The sequence below is a fragment of the Gavialis gangeticus genome, unplaced genomic scaffold (assembly GCF_001723915.1).
Source record: "Gavialis gangeticus isolate Ggan-Ray unplaced genomic scaffold, GavGan_comp1, whole genome shotgun sequence".
NCBI classification, from domain to species: Eukaryota; Metazoa; Chordata; order Crocodylia; family Gavialidae; genus Gavialis; species Gavialis gangeticus.
In genome coordinates this window covers 23438872-23456406 of record NW_017728993.1, presented here as the reverse complement: position 1 = coordinate 23456406, position 17535 = coordinate 23438872, and the positions used below count along the sequence as shown (strand labels likewise).

At 47.7% G+C, this 17535-nt stretch overlaps 1 protein-coding gene across 2 annotated transcripts in view; it reads right to left on the bottom strand.

The window, feature by feature from the left end:
- Positions 1-17535, bottom strand: part of MOB3C (MOB kinase activator 3C) — an 86591-nt gene that overhangs the window by 46792 nt on the left and 22264 nt on the right. Inside the window, exons 2-3 of one of the 2 annotated variants that reach the window (XM_019501362.1) lie at positions 11752-12268; positions 7545-8615 (exon numbers count right to left, since the gene is read on the bottom strand). In XM_019501362.1, coding sequence (XP_019356907.1) covers positions 8593-8615; positions 11752-12169 — 441 coding nt within the window. In that variant the 5' untranslated portion in view covers positions 12170-12268 and the 3' untranslated portion in view covers positions 7545-8592. Of the gene's footprint in view, positions 1-7544; positions 8616-11751; positions 12269-17535 lie in introns of those variants that run through there. The other variant, XM_019501361.1, reaches the window with a different exon arrangement.

Here is a 17535-nt window from a genome sequence, read left to right as displayed (position 1 = left end):
GATATGGCCTCAAACAACTGCACACACCCAGATTGGGACCTGTGCCACTCTGGTCCCACACACCCGATCTAGCACCCAGAGCCACACCACCCAGCCCACAGGGCTTCCCACGGGTCTGGAGATTTGGCAGCAGGGTAGGAACAATTCACACTGCTATTGCTCCCCCGTTCTCCAATTTTGGGACCTGCAGGGAGTCCCACAGGCCACATGACATGGATCCACAGGCCAGATCGGGCCCTTCAGTCAAGGGTTGAGTACCCTGGTATAGAGAACGGGAAAGGGGCTTTACACTAGACATGACAGCACGAGGCAGATCAGTATGACCACATTCGGCAAAAGATGCACTTACATTTAACAAGTAACTGCCCTTCAATCTCCACTCAGACACGTGTGTGTGTGTGTGTGTGTGTGTGTGTGTGTGTGTGTGTGTGTGTTCATATTTGGGTGGGCAGGAGCGTGGATGTCTTCTCCTCCACCCATATCTACCATCACTTGGGTCTAGCAGCCAGCTGCACGGCTGCCATTTGCATCACAGGGCTGGAGGGGACCTCATGGGTTATCTAGTCCAACCTCCCTGCACAGATGCCTGTTCCTGATCCATCCCAGGCAGATGCCTCCATCCAAAGCCTTCTTGAAAACTGCCCAAGGAAGGAGATTCCCACAACTTCCCCAGACAGTTTGTTTCATGCCCCTACCATCCTTAGCAAGGAAATGTTGCTTGGAATCTGCTTTGCTCCATCGCTTAGCGTCTGGCATACTAAAGCAGGGAGAACCTTGTTTCTCCTTTTTCTTTAGAGTCGCTTTCAAACCTCCGAACGCTGCAATCATGTCTCTCCTCTTCATTTTTTTTCCTCCAAACTCGCCCTACTGCATCCTCATATAGCTCCCAAGTGTGTTGTCATCTGTCTATTGTCTCTGAATCCTCTCCAGCTTCTCTACCTCCTTCTTTAAAGGCAGCGTCCAAAACTGCAAACAATATGCCAGCTGTGGCTCAAGCAATACCGAGTAGAGTGGTATTATCAGCTGCTGTGCCTTGCATGCAATGCTCTGATAATACAGCTGCAAACGGCATTTGATTTTTTTTTTTTGCTAAGCATCCACCTCAAATCTGATCAGCCACATGCCACGCTAGAGAGAGATGTTGGCAGAACTCAGGTTTTGTTAGACTGATCCGTGACGTCTGGTCTTCTGGCAGCTCGCTTCAGATGAATGGGGAAGGGGAGGAGAAAACACAATGAGTGTGGAACAATTGTCTAGGGGAATGGGAAGTCATAATTCCTTCCTGACACGACTGTGACCAGGAAATGACCCGGCGCATGGACATTGGACTATAGTCTCAGCTTGTCCCCCCTGACAATTGCACCAGAGGCAGATTTCCACTGCAGGAAAACAGACTTCCCCATTTTGCCCATATTCAGATCTTAACACAGGCCACAGCCCAGTGTTTAAAAGCAAGGAAGCAAACAGCCCAGGTTGGGTCCACAGGATCTGTTCAGCGTGGGGGGCCGGTGAGATGAATGAAGACCTTCCTCTGGGCAGGAAGCATGGTGGAAATCTGATAAGCCATCTGTCCTCTCTTTATAAGCCACTGCAAATTTCCAAAGCCCTCAAGGCTTTTTACCATCCTGCTGCCTCCACCCAGCTAAGTCATAACAGCCTCCAGCGCAGAGCAAGACGCTGAACTTCAAACGGTGACAAATTACAAAGCAGCAGGCGCCAGCTTCATATTTTCTTCCTCTCCTGGTGAAGAGATTTGGAGTCAGATCTTCTTGAATGCACAACAACCTGCCATCCCCTCTCCTATCCCCAGCTGCAACAAAATACCAGCTCATGTTATGCCCTGCTGCATTTAATCTTGCAGAGCTCCTTAAATATCATTCCCATGCACTTGCAATGCTTCGTCTCTTGGCTCTTGCCTGAGCTTCCCCTAAAACAATGACCAATATCTCCTTAAATACCACTGTCATGCATCTGCAATGCTTTCTCTCATGGCTCTCATCTGAGCTGCCCCTAAAACAATGACCAATATCTCCTTAAATACCACTGCCATGCATTTGCAATGCTTTCTCTCGTGGCTCTCATCTGAGCTGCCCCTAAAACAGTGACCAATATCTGACCTGACAGTGGAGCAGGACTTGTCATGGGCTTCTGCTACAACCAGGGACCTGAACAGCTACATGAGTCGCCCTCTCACTCCATCCTTCTTAGAAGAGGAGCCTTCTGGTCTGAATGCCTGGGGATAGTTTTACCACCCAGAGACACAGAGTCATTGAAGTGCCATGAATCCAGTGTCAGAAACACCAAGAAAAGCAGCAGAAAATGACTGGGGGGCAGGTGGGAGGGATCTGCAAGGAGAAATTAAAAAGAGCTAAATAGGCCAGGTCACCAGCTGGTCAAAAATCTGCATGGATCCACTGTGTTGAGTGATGCTTCAAGCCCGTAGGCAACGTAGCAGCATGTGATTCAATCCTCTTATGCCGACCATCCATTAGAGGGGAATAAACCTCCCTCTTCTCTTGTGGGGTTACACAGGGTCCCCACGAATGGTTACCTATCTTGGAGAACCCTTGAAGGGAAGCCATCGCTCCTTCTCTCCTTGTTTCTTGTTCCCTTTCCCTAGCAATTACAGCAATTGTACCCCTTGAGCCAAAAGTCAGCCCATGATGGGGATGTAGAAAGCAGCTGAGGGTGCTGCAGGGGTTGGCAGATGTGATTGCAGAGCTGCTGGCCATCATCTCTGAAAGCTCATGATGATTGGGAAAGGTCCTGGATGACTGGAAAAGGGCAAATCTAGTGCCCATCTTTAAGAAAGGGAAGGAGGATCCAGGGAACTATAGACCAGTCCCTGGAGAAATCATGGAGCAGGTCCTCAAGGAATCCATTTCTAAGCATTTGGAGGAGAAGGTGATTAGGAGCAGTCAGCATGGGTTGACCAAGGGCAAGTCCTGCCTGACCAACCTGATTGCCCTCTATGATGACATGACTGTCTCTGGGGATGTAGGAAAACCAGTGGATGTGGTGGACCTTGACTTTAGCAAGGCTTCTGATACAGTCTCCCACAATGTTCTTGCAGGCAAGCTAAGGAAGTACGGGCTGGATAAATGAACTGTAAGGTGGAAAGAAGACAGGCTGGATCATCAGGCTCAGAGGGTAATAATCAATGGCTCAATGTCTCAAGTAGAGTGTCCCAGGGGTCGGCCCTGGGACTAATTTTGTTCAATATCTTCACCTGGAAGATGGCACAGTGCACCTGCACCAAGTTTGCAGATGACACCAAGCTGTGGGGAGTAGTAGATACACTGGACGGTAGGGCTAGGATTCAGAGAGACCTCGACAAATTGGAGGATTTGGCCAAAAGGAATCTCATGAGGTTCAACAAGGACAAAGTGCAAAGTCCTGCGCTTAGGATGGAGCAATCCCATGCACCGGTACAAGCTTGGGACCAACTGGCTAAGCAGAAGCTCTGCAGAAAAGGACCTGGGGGTGACAGTGGACAACATGCTGAATATGAGCCAGCAGCGTGCCCGTGTTGCCAAGAAAGCTACTGGCATCCTGGGCTGCATCGGTGGGAGTGTTGCCGTTAGATCAAGGGCAGCAATTCTTCCCCTCTATTCAGCACTGGGGAGGCCACATCTGGAGTCCTGTGTCCAGTCGTGGCCCCCACTACAGAAAGGATGTGGACAAGTTGGAGACAGCCCAACAGAGGGCAATGAAAATGTTATTAAAACACACATCTTTTTCCTCAGGTAGAGAAAGACAAACTGAGAGGAAGCATGGTTTTGCAGGTCAAAACATGGGGCTCAAGAGACCTGGGCTCTGCCATGATGAAGTGCTTTAAGGCACTTTGCCTCTAAGCTGGAAGCCGAATCTCTTAAACTGCAAGAATGATTTTCCCCCCATCTTGTCTATATGAGAATATTAGATATTTTAGGGCTGGGGGCTGTTTCTCACTGCCCACGCACTGTCTAGCCAGCACAGTCCTGTAAGCATAATGACAATATACATATTGACAGCTGGTTATTATAGACAGTCATAGTTTCCAGCACAAAGAAATATCATGGTTCTAAAATTCAGATTAACCCCAGTCAAGATACAGAATAAGCCTCCTGAAAGGGACCGTGAAGAAGGGATGCTGCATGACAACTAAAACGATACGCTCTGGTATTGCCGCAGTCCTATTCCACAGGATTCACTTTGAATAAGGGGCATAATTAAAAATAACTCCTCTCATTTAATAATGTGCCAAGGTTTCCTCCCAGCCAAGTAAGAGTATCAACAGTCAAGTTGCAGCAAGGTAAGTTGAGGTTGGATATTAGGAAAAACTCTCTCACTAGGAAGGTAGTAAAACGCTGGACCAGGCTCCCCAGAGAGGCAGTGGACTCTCCATCTTTGGAGGTTTTGAAGACCCAGGTAGACCAAGCCTTGTCTGGGATGATGTAGTTGGGGCTAGTCCTGCTTGGAGCAGAGGGTTGGACTAGATGTGACCTCTGGAGCTTCTTTCCAACCCTCATTTCCTATTATTCTATGAATGGTCAATCAATTATAGTGGCTGCTGTCCTCAAGTTTTTGTCCTACTCAACTAATGGGACAATCTACATCTAGAAAAATCATTCGTCCTGCCACTGAGAAGTCCTGTCTGAGATGGAAGAGAGCATCTGCTGAATGGCGCTCAGCAATACCACAATACTCGAGGTTTTTAGCATGCATTAAAAACCACACTAAGGATTTAAGTTGGTTAGAATATAAATTTCCCTAGTTGGGAGATGGCCAGGAGAATGGGATGAGGAGCAATTCATAGCTGGGCACTGATTCAGCATCTCAATTTTAGCTTTGTTTAGATGCTTTGCTTGAAACCCACAGTTGGGCTTCAATGCTTAGACAATATGTTTTCTGCACGCTACACTGATCGCCTCAAAACAGAAGGGAACCATGTGGGGCAGCGCAAAAAAAAGACATTAAAACAAGAGAAATCTGAAAGCACTCATAATTAAGGGAATGGCAGTCTAATATGTCTTGTATCTCTCTTGCCAGAACTACTTTGCCTATATAAGACTGGGGCCAGCTAAATGAATTATTAATCAGTACCATGAAATAGTAAAACAAAAATAAAAAAAATCATTGATTGTTACAGAGGAAATTATTATTATATTTAAATCCTGGATTTTGTCAGCTTACTGTTAATTGAATTGTCCCTTTTTATAAATGTGTTTACAAAAAAAACACTACTTATAATTAATTGTATAAGAGCAGCTGCAAACTTTACTTGGTGTCAATTTTGGAAAGAGATGAAAAAAAGTTGAAAGAAAACTTTTTGCAAAAGCAGCCAGCTGAGAAAACATCAACAACACGCTGCGGTCAAAGATTGCTATGATTTTTCCGTTATCATGCAAAGAAGTCTGAGAGGGTTTTACTTTTTAATGTAATTGTGCTCTTTGGGAAAGTGCATTATATGAGAGAGAAACAAAATCTCCTTTTGATGTTTGCTTGAATCTCAAGAGCATAAATAAAGCTCATTAGTTTCCCTGCCCAAACTTATGGGCTTGCTATGATTTTTCAATCTCCAGAGATCCAGAAAGGTATTTGTGTGCCCAGGGCCTTCTTAAGCACCTGCATGCCCAAAGGTTTCTGGTCTCCAGCAGGAGCTGGACCCCTAAGTAGGAGTTAGTTTCCTGACTGCCTTTTTGGACGTGGCTCCCCTGGTCTACAGCTAGGGTTTGAACTAGGAAAATTATTTGGGGTACCAGTGCAATTTTTCCTGAAATGATTCTCATAGTATAACCCACAATATAAACGCAGATAGCACCTGTGCCCCAGTCTATCGCTATAGCTCATTGCTCTTCTGCTACGGGACTAAAACTTGGCCTCCATTTTAAAGTTGTACAATGCAGGGGAGGAAAAAGTCATACCTCTACCTCTGCAGCAATGCTAGCAAAAGAAAGACTTTACTGGACTTTACTGGGGCAGGAGGCTGGACTTGATGATCCTCAAGGTCCCTTCCAGCCCTTCTGTCTATGAAATCTATGAAAATCTGCCAAACAGCACTCAGCGATACCGCAATACTTGAGAATACTGCATGCATTAGAAACCACGGTAAGCATTTAAGTTGGTTAGAACTTAGCCAACTTAATAATAATACTAAATAATCATGAAATAATACCACTTAAAAATAATGAAATAATAGTAAAGTATGTACATCTTCCAGGCCATGCTCAAATGCATCTGGGAAAGTACATCTGACAGGCTTTCATATAAGGAGCTGCACTGGAGAAGGAGGCCAACCCTGCTTACGGGGTCTCTTCTCCTCAGTCCAGGCTGAGCTGCTCTCCGTGTCGGGTGTGCAGGGTGAATGGGTTCACGGCGTATCGAGTCTCTTGCACCGTCTGTCAATGCGGGCGGTTGTCTCGTCTTCCTGAACTGTGCCCTGTCCATGGGCTTGTGATTTTGGGACAAATGAGGAAAGTTGAGGTTAACCTCAAACAATGTTAGTAAATCCGAGCAACAATCGACGTTTCCCAGAACAGATTGTTTGTCAGGGATCTGTCAGCCCCTGCCAGAAAGCATAGGAAGCTGTTTGCCCTTGGAGAAGTCCACAGGACACGGCAACATTGCATCATGAGAGAAGACAGACAACACCCATATACAGAAGAGGGACTCAGAAACCAGGGCAAATCCCCTCCAGTCAGTAAAGGGCTTAGACAAGGATCTTGCAAAATCCTCATTTGATAAGGAATTAAGTGAGGATTTTGCCACCTGACGGTAGCGCTATGAAAGACTTATGCGACGTGTCAGTGTTGTGTAAGAATCCATTATCTGGCTTCTCCTGGCTATGGAAACCGCGAGGGAAGGGGAGAAGGAAAACCCGAATATTTTTAGCACAAAAAATTGTCATTTAAAAAAAAAATAAAGAAATGAAAGTGAAAAATGTCTCCATTTCCAAACAGAAAGCGGGTGGGGGGAATCAGCTCCTCTCAAAAAGGTCAAAACACAGGGGAATGAATGAGGCAACTTTGAAAAGTACCTGGAACTGATGGCCAATAACCAAGTCAGTGAGCTCCCAGTGAAGTGCAGTAGTGGAGAGTTCAGGATCCTTACATGAACACATATTGAACAAATGAATATGAAACTGAACAAATATCAGTTATCACTAGGGCGCGGGTATGACCTGTATGTGGTGTGCCAGCATCACCACGACTGGAAGATGCTGACCCGAACCAGTGGCCGAGTCTACGTGAGTAAGGACATTTGGTATCCCAGAAACAACTAGTGATGGCACACCTTGTACCACCGCCAGTTTTCCCTGGGGAACACCCATGCCACGTGCCCTCTGGCACATGGCAAGTTACCCCAGGTGGGGTAGGAGAGGCTGGGACAAGCACTGCATTAGCCCCAGCAGCCTTACCTGGGGGCCTCCCAGGGGCTGCAACAGCAGCAATCCTGCCAAAGCGTGGCTCCAGCCGGCCAGGCTCTGGTTCTGAACGGCGTATGCTGTTGCTCTGCTTTTTTTTTTTTGCACAGGTTTTTTTTGACCCCTGGATATCCACGGGCCAACAAACCTCCTCGAGCTGCTCTCCTGCAGCATACAGAACAGCTGAATGTGCGGTATGTGACACGGCGGACGTGTCTGCGGCTCCACATACCGCACAGTCACGCTCGTCTGGATGCAGCCAAGAAGATTAAGAGGCAACTTGACAATAACCTTGAGGTGCCCACATGGAGAAGAGATTTCTGATCATCGACAGCTCTTTAATCCATCAGGGAGACAGAGTAATGAGGTCTGGTAGTTAGAACCTGAAGTTAGATAGATTAATTCCAACTAAGCATGAGGTGCAAATGCTAACCAGGAGGGTAGTTATTCATTGGAGCAGTTTAGGGCCACGATGGAGTCTCCATAGCTCTTGGAGTCTTCATCCAAGGAGCCTGGACCTCCTTCTTGCTAACTGACCTGCTCTTGTCCAAGCAGAAGTTGCAGGACCCCAGAATAAGGAGCCTTGACTAGGATTCAGGACACATCAACACAGCAAATGCATCATTAATGTGGGCTTAATAAGAGCTCTGCTCACGATATGGCTTGAAGATACAACAGACCGGTTCTGGGTTGGCTGTCATGAGGAAGACTTTCTGGACATGAGACCCCACTGTAGCACCTGCACTGATGCACTGACATCTTTTTATCCAACTCAATCCTCCTCGCCACAGAACTGAAACCAAAACCAACAGAGAGACCACTTCTACCACCATGCAAAACGTGGACCCCCAGAAAGGATTCTTCCTTATGCATCAGAGATGCCATGAAATGTAAAAAAAAAACTTCACTGCCCTTCCTGATTTGAAGGAGGAGCACAGATGCCCCAGTGATGGGTGGCAGTCAACAAAAAAGCTAGATCTTGAAGTTATCAAGCAACTTTCGATCTCAGGTTAGGATATTGGCTAAAACTTAGGCACTTTAATCTGTATTTAAGTACTCAAGAGCTCTGATCTTCCAAAAGCAAAGCAGTAGATCCTTATGCTGTTAGCAGCTCTGGTTACTCAGAACCTCTGTTAACCAAGCCGCTTATTGAGGAGGATGCATTACAGTACCTGCTTTGGAAAGTCTCAGTGGTGGCTCATGCAAGCACCTGTGGGCCAGCACAAGAAGAGGGCAATTAATACCTTTGTCCTACGGCAACAGTCAATATCCACTCATTCCATCATCTCCTGCAGGCACCTCTGCAAAGGTGCTCTCAGTGCTACCCAACTTACAGCCAAGGTTAATGTATTTCTTTCCATCACCTGTAAGATCAGGGTGTAACTGTGTTTAGTCTGGATTTGGGTTGTGTCCCTGGGGATGAAGCTAGGAAGCCAATTATAGAAAGCTTTGCTTAAAACACTTGCAGTTCTCTCCTTGCATCTTTGTTTTGGCTCCTGGGAATTCTGCATCCTTCCCTGCTCGGCGCAAAGACCCCGAGTTACAGCCCATGAGCAGTCCCACGTTAGGATGAAGAGCATGTACCTCATTGTGCTGGACCCAACACAGATGTGTTAGGAAGAAACTCTCTCACCAGGAAGCTGGTGAAGCACTGGAACAGGCTACCCAGAGAGGTGGTGGACTCTCCATCCTTGGAGATGTTTTAAGACCCAGCTAGACAAAACCTTGGCTGGGATGATGTAGTTGGGGCTGGTCCTGCTTGGAGCAGGGGGTTGGACTAAATGACCTCCTGAGGTCCCTTCCAAACCTCATTTCTATGATTCTATATGACAGCAGTGCTCTGGTACAACCATCAACCCAAGGCAGTCCTCCAATGCTATCCCACAATACTCCATGATCTTCTCATGATCTGCCTTTCCTCTTACAGCAAGAAGTGACCCAGGCTAGAAACCACTTTGTCATTTAACCTTGTCCTCTCCAGTAAGCCTCCAATCAAGTCTTTCCTTCCAAGTTCTCCAAGAAGGCCATGCAGTGTCCGACACAGCACACCAGAACACACCTGAATGCTGTGGTAGCACAGAGTCAAGGATGCAACCACTACCTGTGTGTGCAATGTGAGTCTGCACTCACTGCACTGCATTAACTTATCTTGGGTCTGGTTATCAAGACAGACTGAGGAGCCAGCCTGTGTGGGTAACACAGATATATCCCTAAGGTATGCAAAAATCATCTTTTGGAATTAATGGAATCCTAATTCATACAAGTCATTTGGGCTAAGTACAGAGTCAAAAAGCCCAAGGCTGAATCAATTTAATCTTCACAGGTTAGTTTAAGCTGCATAGATTGAACCAGTAAGCAAGTGAACAGACATTCACTTCTGATTCTGGAAATGCAGCCACTTGCCTGCAGTGGCCCAGGCCAGAAGCCAGGGGGTGCTAGAGTACACCTCCCTGCTCAGCTGGAGCAGACTGCTTGGGCCAAGGCTAGCCTGCCCACCCAACAAGCGGGGTTTGTAGGGGAGATGCAAAGCATCTTGGGGGACTGTGAGTTAACTTGAATCTGGAGGGGGATCAAGGACAGAAGTTCAATAAACTTAAATCAGTTAAATCTGATACTACAACCATCCAGGTTTATCTTAAACCGGTTTCGGCCATTCTGCAAGCAGTTTATGTGCACTGAACTTATGTTGTGTTACAGATTTGAACTGGTTTCCAATCACTCTTACGGGTTTGTGTGTAATTTTTGTCCCTAGCCTTGGAAACAGACCAGAGGAGATGAGGAGCTATGCCACTTCACACCAACTGAAGAGCTCTCTTTCATCTGAAAAGAAAACATTTCCAAGAGAGACAGAGAGGCTTGGTGGCATATAAACCAAATGAGAGGAGAGATTGCTATCTAGGGGGAAGTTTATTTATAGAGTCCCAGTCCTTCGTAAAAACACTGAAAACAATGAGAGCAACCTCTTAGGAAACTAAATGGATAGTAATAGTGCTTCAGAGAGCAGGGTGGTTCACCGATACCCATCACAGAGCACAATATCATCCCTGAATGCTCAGCTCCTCAAAGAATGCAGAAGAACCTGACTAGCCCGTGTAGCATTAAATCTGAAGGTTAAGCAACAGCACTGAGTAATTCAGCTGTGTCTGGCTTCTAGAAGCCAGGTTTCAAATCCTGGCTAAGGTGGTAAGAGCGTGTATTTCTGGTGTGCCAAGTCCTAATTCCCTTGGTGGTGATTTAAGAAGACCACCTCGCTGGCTGTTCCCACCATCATTAGGACGAGGAGTATCAGATACAACATAGGTCAAGAGCAAGGTGCGTCTGTAGAAGAGTTTGCAGGAAGCCTGAGATGCACCTGTCCACACAGCCTGCCTGGCTCTAGGACTTCTCCCACCTCCACAAAGGCCCAAGTTTAGGAAAAAATATAATTCCACAAGCTAGCACCACTTCATTACAGCGGCTTTATGCTGCAATCAGCTAATTTTCCCTTGCCTTTCCAATTATTCTGAGGCAGTTATTTTTAAAGAGGAAGAATAATTATGCATGGAAGGAGATTACTAGGATGTGGTAGATTCTCCATCATTCATCAGCTTGAAATCAAGTCTGAATCATTGGCTAAAAAAGTCCCATGCCTTGTCAGGGCAGGATGTGGGAATCCCTGGATGAAATTCCATTGCCTACAATATATGATCACAATAATATCTTTATTGGGTCTTAAACCACCAGTTCCCACATTTCGGTTCCTGGAAGGCCACTTGAAGGGTGGTAGGTGATGTAAGGAGCCACACCACCAAGTGAACCTGCAATGCAATCCCATTTTTGCTCAACCTAACATATAACCAAGCTCTAACGAGGAGGATCATTGCTTGGTTCATCATAGGTCAACACTTACACAAATTCTCTCTGATCACTTGAGACAAATAACCGAATACAAAGGCTGTGGATCACAAGGAGCCCTCAGGCTGCACATCTGGAACCCCTGCTTTAAGTATTATCTTGCATATCATATACCCCCAAATAAGATGTGGACCTTGTTTTGAAAAGGATGAATGAAGACCAAAAAAAAAAATCTTTCCAGTCATAGCTAAATACTGATCACAGGTGACCCTGACTACACAAATGTGGCTGTGAAAGGGTTAACACTGTCACTCTGACCCTGAAAGGTGCCAAGATGCAAGCACGGCAGCCATCTTGCAGCAGTGTCTCCCTGCTTCTATTCCAGGGAAGAAAATTAAATTCCCAACCTAAGATATGCATCGCAACTTTGTAGGGCTGATTTTTGGGGAAGGGGTGCATGCAACACGCAAGTAGATATAGGACCTGCCAATAGTTTACTGTAGCCTGCTTACCTATCCTGGTAGGAAAAATGTCCTCATTGTTAATGAGTGTCTCGATCCAGTCCATCAGCTTGCACATGTACTGGGGTGCCGACAGTTTGGTCGGCTTCTTGTATTTGTTATCATCTTGCCACCTGTACTCGTACTTGAGCCCACCGGACATGATGGGACAGGTCTTCTCAGTGCAGAATTCGGACATGGTCCCATAGATGAGGTTGATCCTGTTGAAGAAGTCAACCACGTGCACCGCGATCCAGTCATTGATGTTCTCCCCTGGTGGTAGCTGGACCACGGCCTTCAAGTCCAGCCCAGACTTGAGAGAAGCCTGGGCTTTCTTATACAGCTCAAACCGCTGCGTGCCAGGCTCAAATTTCTTCCGGGGACGAAAGGTCTTGTCCTTGTTGAACACTTGCTTGAGGCACAAAGCCATTTGGAGTGAAGACAGCCAGGTTTCAAAGCACAGCAGCTTGACCCCCAGAGAAAATCTCTCCTAGGCCAGAAGTTTCATCGTGAGCAATGCTGCAGGTTTCTGAAAGGCAAATGGATAGATCAGTTATATAGCAAGCCAGCTGTACCGGGACCTCGTTGCTGGGGCTGCTCGTGAGAAACTGGTAGCACGTTCAAGAGGACGGACAACTTTGTTTCTAAAGACCAGGACTGGGAAAAAAATGAACTGGGTTCATGTCCTGGTTCTGCCATAGTTTCTCTTGGTGGCCTGGGACAAGTCCTGCGATCCCTTCTCTGTTCCTTACCTGCCCCATCTGCAAAATGGGTATAATATTACCTCCTTAGTTAAGATTTAGATGAAAGGGACTGTGTGCAGTTTTTGTGCCTTGCAAGAGGGAGTCCCTAATCTCAATGTAAATCTGCAAATCCCGCAAACCCAGATTGCAAGATACGATACTGGTGCTACCAAGCACAGCCTCCCAGAATGCGCTGCATGTATAAACCAAAACATTTCTCGTGGGATGCTAAGCCGCTATCCTCTGAACCGTGCCATGATCTGTTACCGAACAAGGCTCCGATCACACCGGTATCTCCAGGGCATTTAAACAGCTGTTGCTCTGAAGCAAAAAAACACTTGCCTCGAACCGGGTCTTCCCAGCAGCCCCCAACATCCGCCCAAACTCCCCGTCCAATCACAACTGAAGCAGCTTAGTGTCGATTTCCTTTTTTGGGCAACACCGATGTTTCCACCCCCCCAAGAGCTTTTCAGCTCATAAAAATAGGTCTTCTGACCTACCCCTGTAGCTGGCAGGCGGTTCCCCTGCGGGTCTGCTGTGAATGCAGATGGCCAGTGGTTCACACAGGACTATTAATGATGTGTAGCGAGGGCGGGGGTGGTATTTGTTATTGTAAAAATAAAAAAAGAAGAAGTTCTTTAGGCCCCAATCTGATGCAGAAAGAGGTCCCAAGGGAGGCACCAGCTGAGTGTAACAAAGGGACATAAAAAGAAACAGCCCCCTCCATATGCAAAGCAGAAACACAACAGTGGCGCAGTGGTTTCGTTCCACCTGCATTGGGAGGGATAAGCTAAATGCATTTTAGATTAGTCCCGTATCGGTCCTGACATTAGCTCTGTCTCTGCTGAGGGAGGGTTGAGGGTGCTGAGGAGAGGGCACGGGGTTGTCATCAACCCAGGGAGAGCAATGTGGAGGGCTCTCCATGCACCAAACTTAATTCAACTCCCCAGCATGGAAGCAGATCCCATTTATTCTCCTGGAAAGCTGAACTGAAAATCCCAGCCCGGTTTTTGATTCTCCAAAGGAGCTCTGCAGACTTTACAGGGACCCACTCAAAGACACTGTGCATGTCTACCCAGCACCCAATGCAAATCATGCTAATGGCTGTGACGAGGGCCCCACTGTGCAAGGCGCTGCACGTATACATAGGAAGCCAGAGTCCCAGAATGGCTTGCACACTATAGATAAGGTAGAGAAAGGTCAGGAGGGAAGAGAGGTATAGATTGTAGCCATGTCGGTCTAAGGACGTCGGCAGACTAGGTTCTTTGGGTAAATCTGATATCTTTTATTAAACCAACTCAAATAATTGGAAAAAAATCTTCTTTGCAAGCTTTCGGGTAGAAATACCCTTTGTCAGGCTGAGGAAGCATCTGCAGTTGGTCTGTGCTCTTCCTGGATGGAGGGGAGAGAGACACCCACACAGGAGAAGCCACTTGCCCAAAGTAACATGCAGAACGGACAAGAACCCAAGTCCAACCTATTTTCTGGGCTATAGCCTCAATATGAGCAGCCCTGTATATTCACACAGGGCCTTTACAACCACCTTTGCAAGGTATCCAAGAACTACTTTGCTCACTAGAATAAAGCATGGCACCTCTGGGGCGTATAGCACCGCAGCTCCTTAACAGCATGCAGCAACAGCCTATTACAAATATTGCTAAAACTCAAAGGAGAGGGGTTTCCTCTTGGGGCTGTGGCTACGTCCATGCTGCAAAGGTATTTCAATGCAGCTTATATCAGAGCCTTGCAAGCAGCCTGCATCTCAGTACAAGCTAGCAGCCCTGAGGATCACCCAGATCCTCCAGTGGGTTTTGCTGCTTGCACCGTGCTTTGCGCTGTGGCTGGCCGTACCCGAGATAGCTCGGCTCTCTGCGAACCAGGTGCCATCGCACGTGAAGGGCGCTTGTACACGATGCGTATTTTTTGCCTACACATTATGAAATGGGGCCACCTGCCTCTTTCCAATGGTTCTTGAGGGATAACAGGAGGTTTTTTGGTTCCTCTCTTCATTCTGGATGACCCCCCCACCTTGGAAATCTTCAAGAGGAGACTGGATGGACACCTTGCTGGGGGCACTTGACCCCAGTTGTCTTTCCTCCTTGATGCAGGGGGCTGGACCCGATGATCTTCCAAGGCCCCTTCCAGCCTTATGATCTACGAATCTGAACAGGTGGCTCTTGCAGTACCTGAGCCAGCAGGAAACTCAAATCCCTGCAGCCAGAGACCGGTCCCAAATATGCCCTAGCAGTTGCACAAGGTAGCAGCCAATACAGCCTGGGAGGGCTCACCCCGCTCCCCCCTATCTGAGCTGCTGATGCAAATCTCATTAGCTCCTGTAAGAATTGCCCCGCTCCACGAAGCGTAGTCTGGTCTTCGGAGTGACGTTCAGCTCTGGCCTGAAGGGTGAGCAAATGGCTTGTGCCTCACTTCAGCCCTAGCCCTCTCCTGCCAACCATCAGCTCCAGGCCACACCAGCGGCATGACCCTTCCCTGTCAAGCAGCACAGGACAAAGCCACCGGGAGCAGGGGTGTGAGTGGGGGTTTTCAGAAGAGAGGCCAACGGGTTTTAAGCTGAAGCAGACAAAACTTTCCCAGGCAACACCAGGAACTGCTGCACTAGGAAGAATGGGCCTTATCGTGGGTTTTCCTGCATTGCTGTCACATTTTCAAGGCACATCCTGCTGATACCAGCTGGCTCTTCACCGCTCGCGGACCTCCGAACACAGCCAGTTACAGCCACGTCTGAGAATAGACAGTGCGGGGCCCCGATCCGGCGAAGCAGTGAAAGCACCTGCTTCACGCGACCCCCAGGCCCCATTGATTTCACGTGAAGCAGGAAGTTTGAGTCAGCGCAGCCTGAAAGGGCTTCCTTCGCACAACTTGGACAATTCAATGGAGAAAGGAAAGACTGGATGATTCTCACAACGGTTAAGCAGGCATAATCTAAATTGCTATTAACAGGGGGTGTCAAACGTACGGCCTGCAGGCTGGATCCAACTCGGAAAGCCCCATAGTCCGGCGTTGCCCCATTGATGTACACGCTACACCAGACTGGCCCTGTGTGCGGTGCCTCGGATACACGCTGCCCACTAGGACTGGGTCCCAGGACGTTGCAGACTGGCCCCGGCGGGTGCTGCGTGCGCTGGATCAGGCACGTGGAGGGGAGGGGTCCACGGGCCTGATCTGACCCACAGACCAGCCCCTCACCACTCACCCAGCTTGCAGGGCCAGATGAGTTGGATACCCCTGCTTTAACTTAACTAGTACAGCATTATGGGAGCTCTCTCCGCTGCTTTGCACAGCCCTATAAAAGCTCTATCCTGATAAACGTGCACATTGAAATAGTTACCTAAACAGCAGCATATTCACTGCACACACAAGGTGCTACTGAACACTGTGGCTCCGTATTTAAGGCTGCATTGAAATTTGCACTTTGCTAAAATAGCAGCCTTCACATCCCTGCAGGGGGGCTGCAAAGAGGATGGAGCTGGGCTGGTTCTCAGTGGGGGCAGATGTTAAAACAAGGAGCGATGGGCTCAAGTTGCAGCAAGGGAAGTTGAAGTTGGATATTTGGAAAAACTCTCTCACTAGGAGGGTGGAGAAGCACTGGAGTCTCCATCCTTCAAGGTGTTTAAGACCCGGGTAGACAAAGCCTTGTCTGGGGTGATGCAGTTGGGGCTGGTTCTGCTTGGAGCAGGGGTTGGACTAGATGCGACTCCTGAGCTCCCTTCAACCCTCATTTCTGTGATTCTAAAATGCCCATCACATGCATACTCTAGGTTTCTCTCTCTCACACTCATGCACACTTGATTCACAACTCTATTACTTCATTTTCACACCAGTATATTCCCAACATGCCAAATCCACAGTTCATCTAGACCAGCATCTGTACTCTCGTCACATATTTTAAGGAGCCACCATAAGGGTTTGGTCTGACTTTGTACATAATACAGGAGACAGCCTTTTACCCCTCCCCGCTGTGCAGGGCAGAAGGTAAAGCCATCACACTGCATTATAGGGACAATCTAGGGCTGGCGCAGGTCAGGGCAGGTTTGCCTGCTACCATAATTTACAGTAGACAATACTACCAGTGCTCATAATGTCATGTGCTAAGTGGCAGTTAAATAACGTGGCAAATCTAGGCTTTGGCCAGAACAGCACCTTAGAGAGGAATACACGTATTACACCTGGCACAGGAAATGCCACCCAAAGGTTATGGGACTGAAGTCTTCTCCCTAATGGGGTAGACTGCTCTTTAATCCCAGTTGGCAGCTACTCTCAGTGCAGACAGGCAAGTGAATGATCTCCCTTGTTTTGGCAGCTCCTGCAGCCAAGCTCGTTCAGCACCTAATTTTCCTTTGGATTTAACCAGCAAGGCTGAGAGGAGGACACTGGTGTGCACTGGGTCGTCCGTATACCGGGGTGCAGATGACCCAGCACCTCCAGGCCTTTGCAGCGTGGAGAGGTCACTCCAGCTTCACTTTATCCTGTCTGGCACTGTATGGGTCTTACCTTTCTAGGGCCTTTGGTTGATGCAAGTGTAGTAGATGGAACTTATTTTGCATCCGAGAAGGCACATCTACATGTGCACTTTAATGTGCCTGTTTTCATGCACATTAAAGCATTAGAAAAAAACATGCTCTTTAGTTAGTGAGCATTAAAATACGCTAATGCCCATTCTCCTAGTACCTCACAATGGAGGTACTAGATTTAATGTGCATAACCTCAAGTGCATTCATTGAATGTGTAGACGCACCCAGAAACTCTGAAATCAAGGGGTGGCTCAATCCTAGATGGCTCTTGAGGGTCACGTGGTTATGTCATAACAGCTTCTGTAGCCTACAGCACCCAAGGGAGCGACACCCTCAGCTGCCTTTGATCCCCCAGCTTGAAGGACCAAGTGTCCATTGACAGCGAGGGTAAGTGGAGTTAGCACCAGATCCAAGACAGCTCTGGACTGGCAGGATGATGCCTCATCTGTCGCAGCCCTGCACACATGCAGAGTAACTCTCCTGCAATCCAAGTGATTCTGGTGCATCTAGGGTTGGCCATC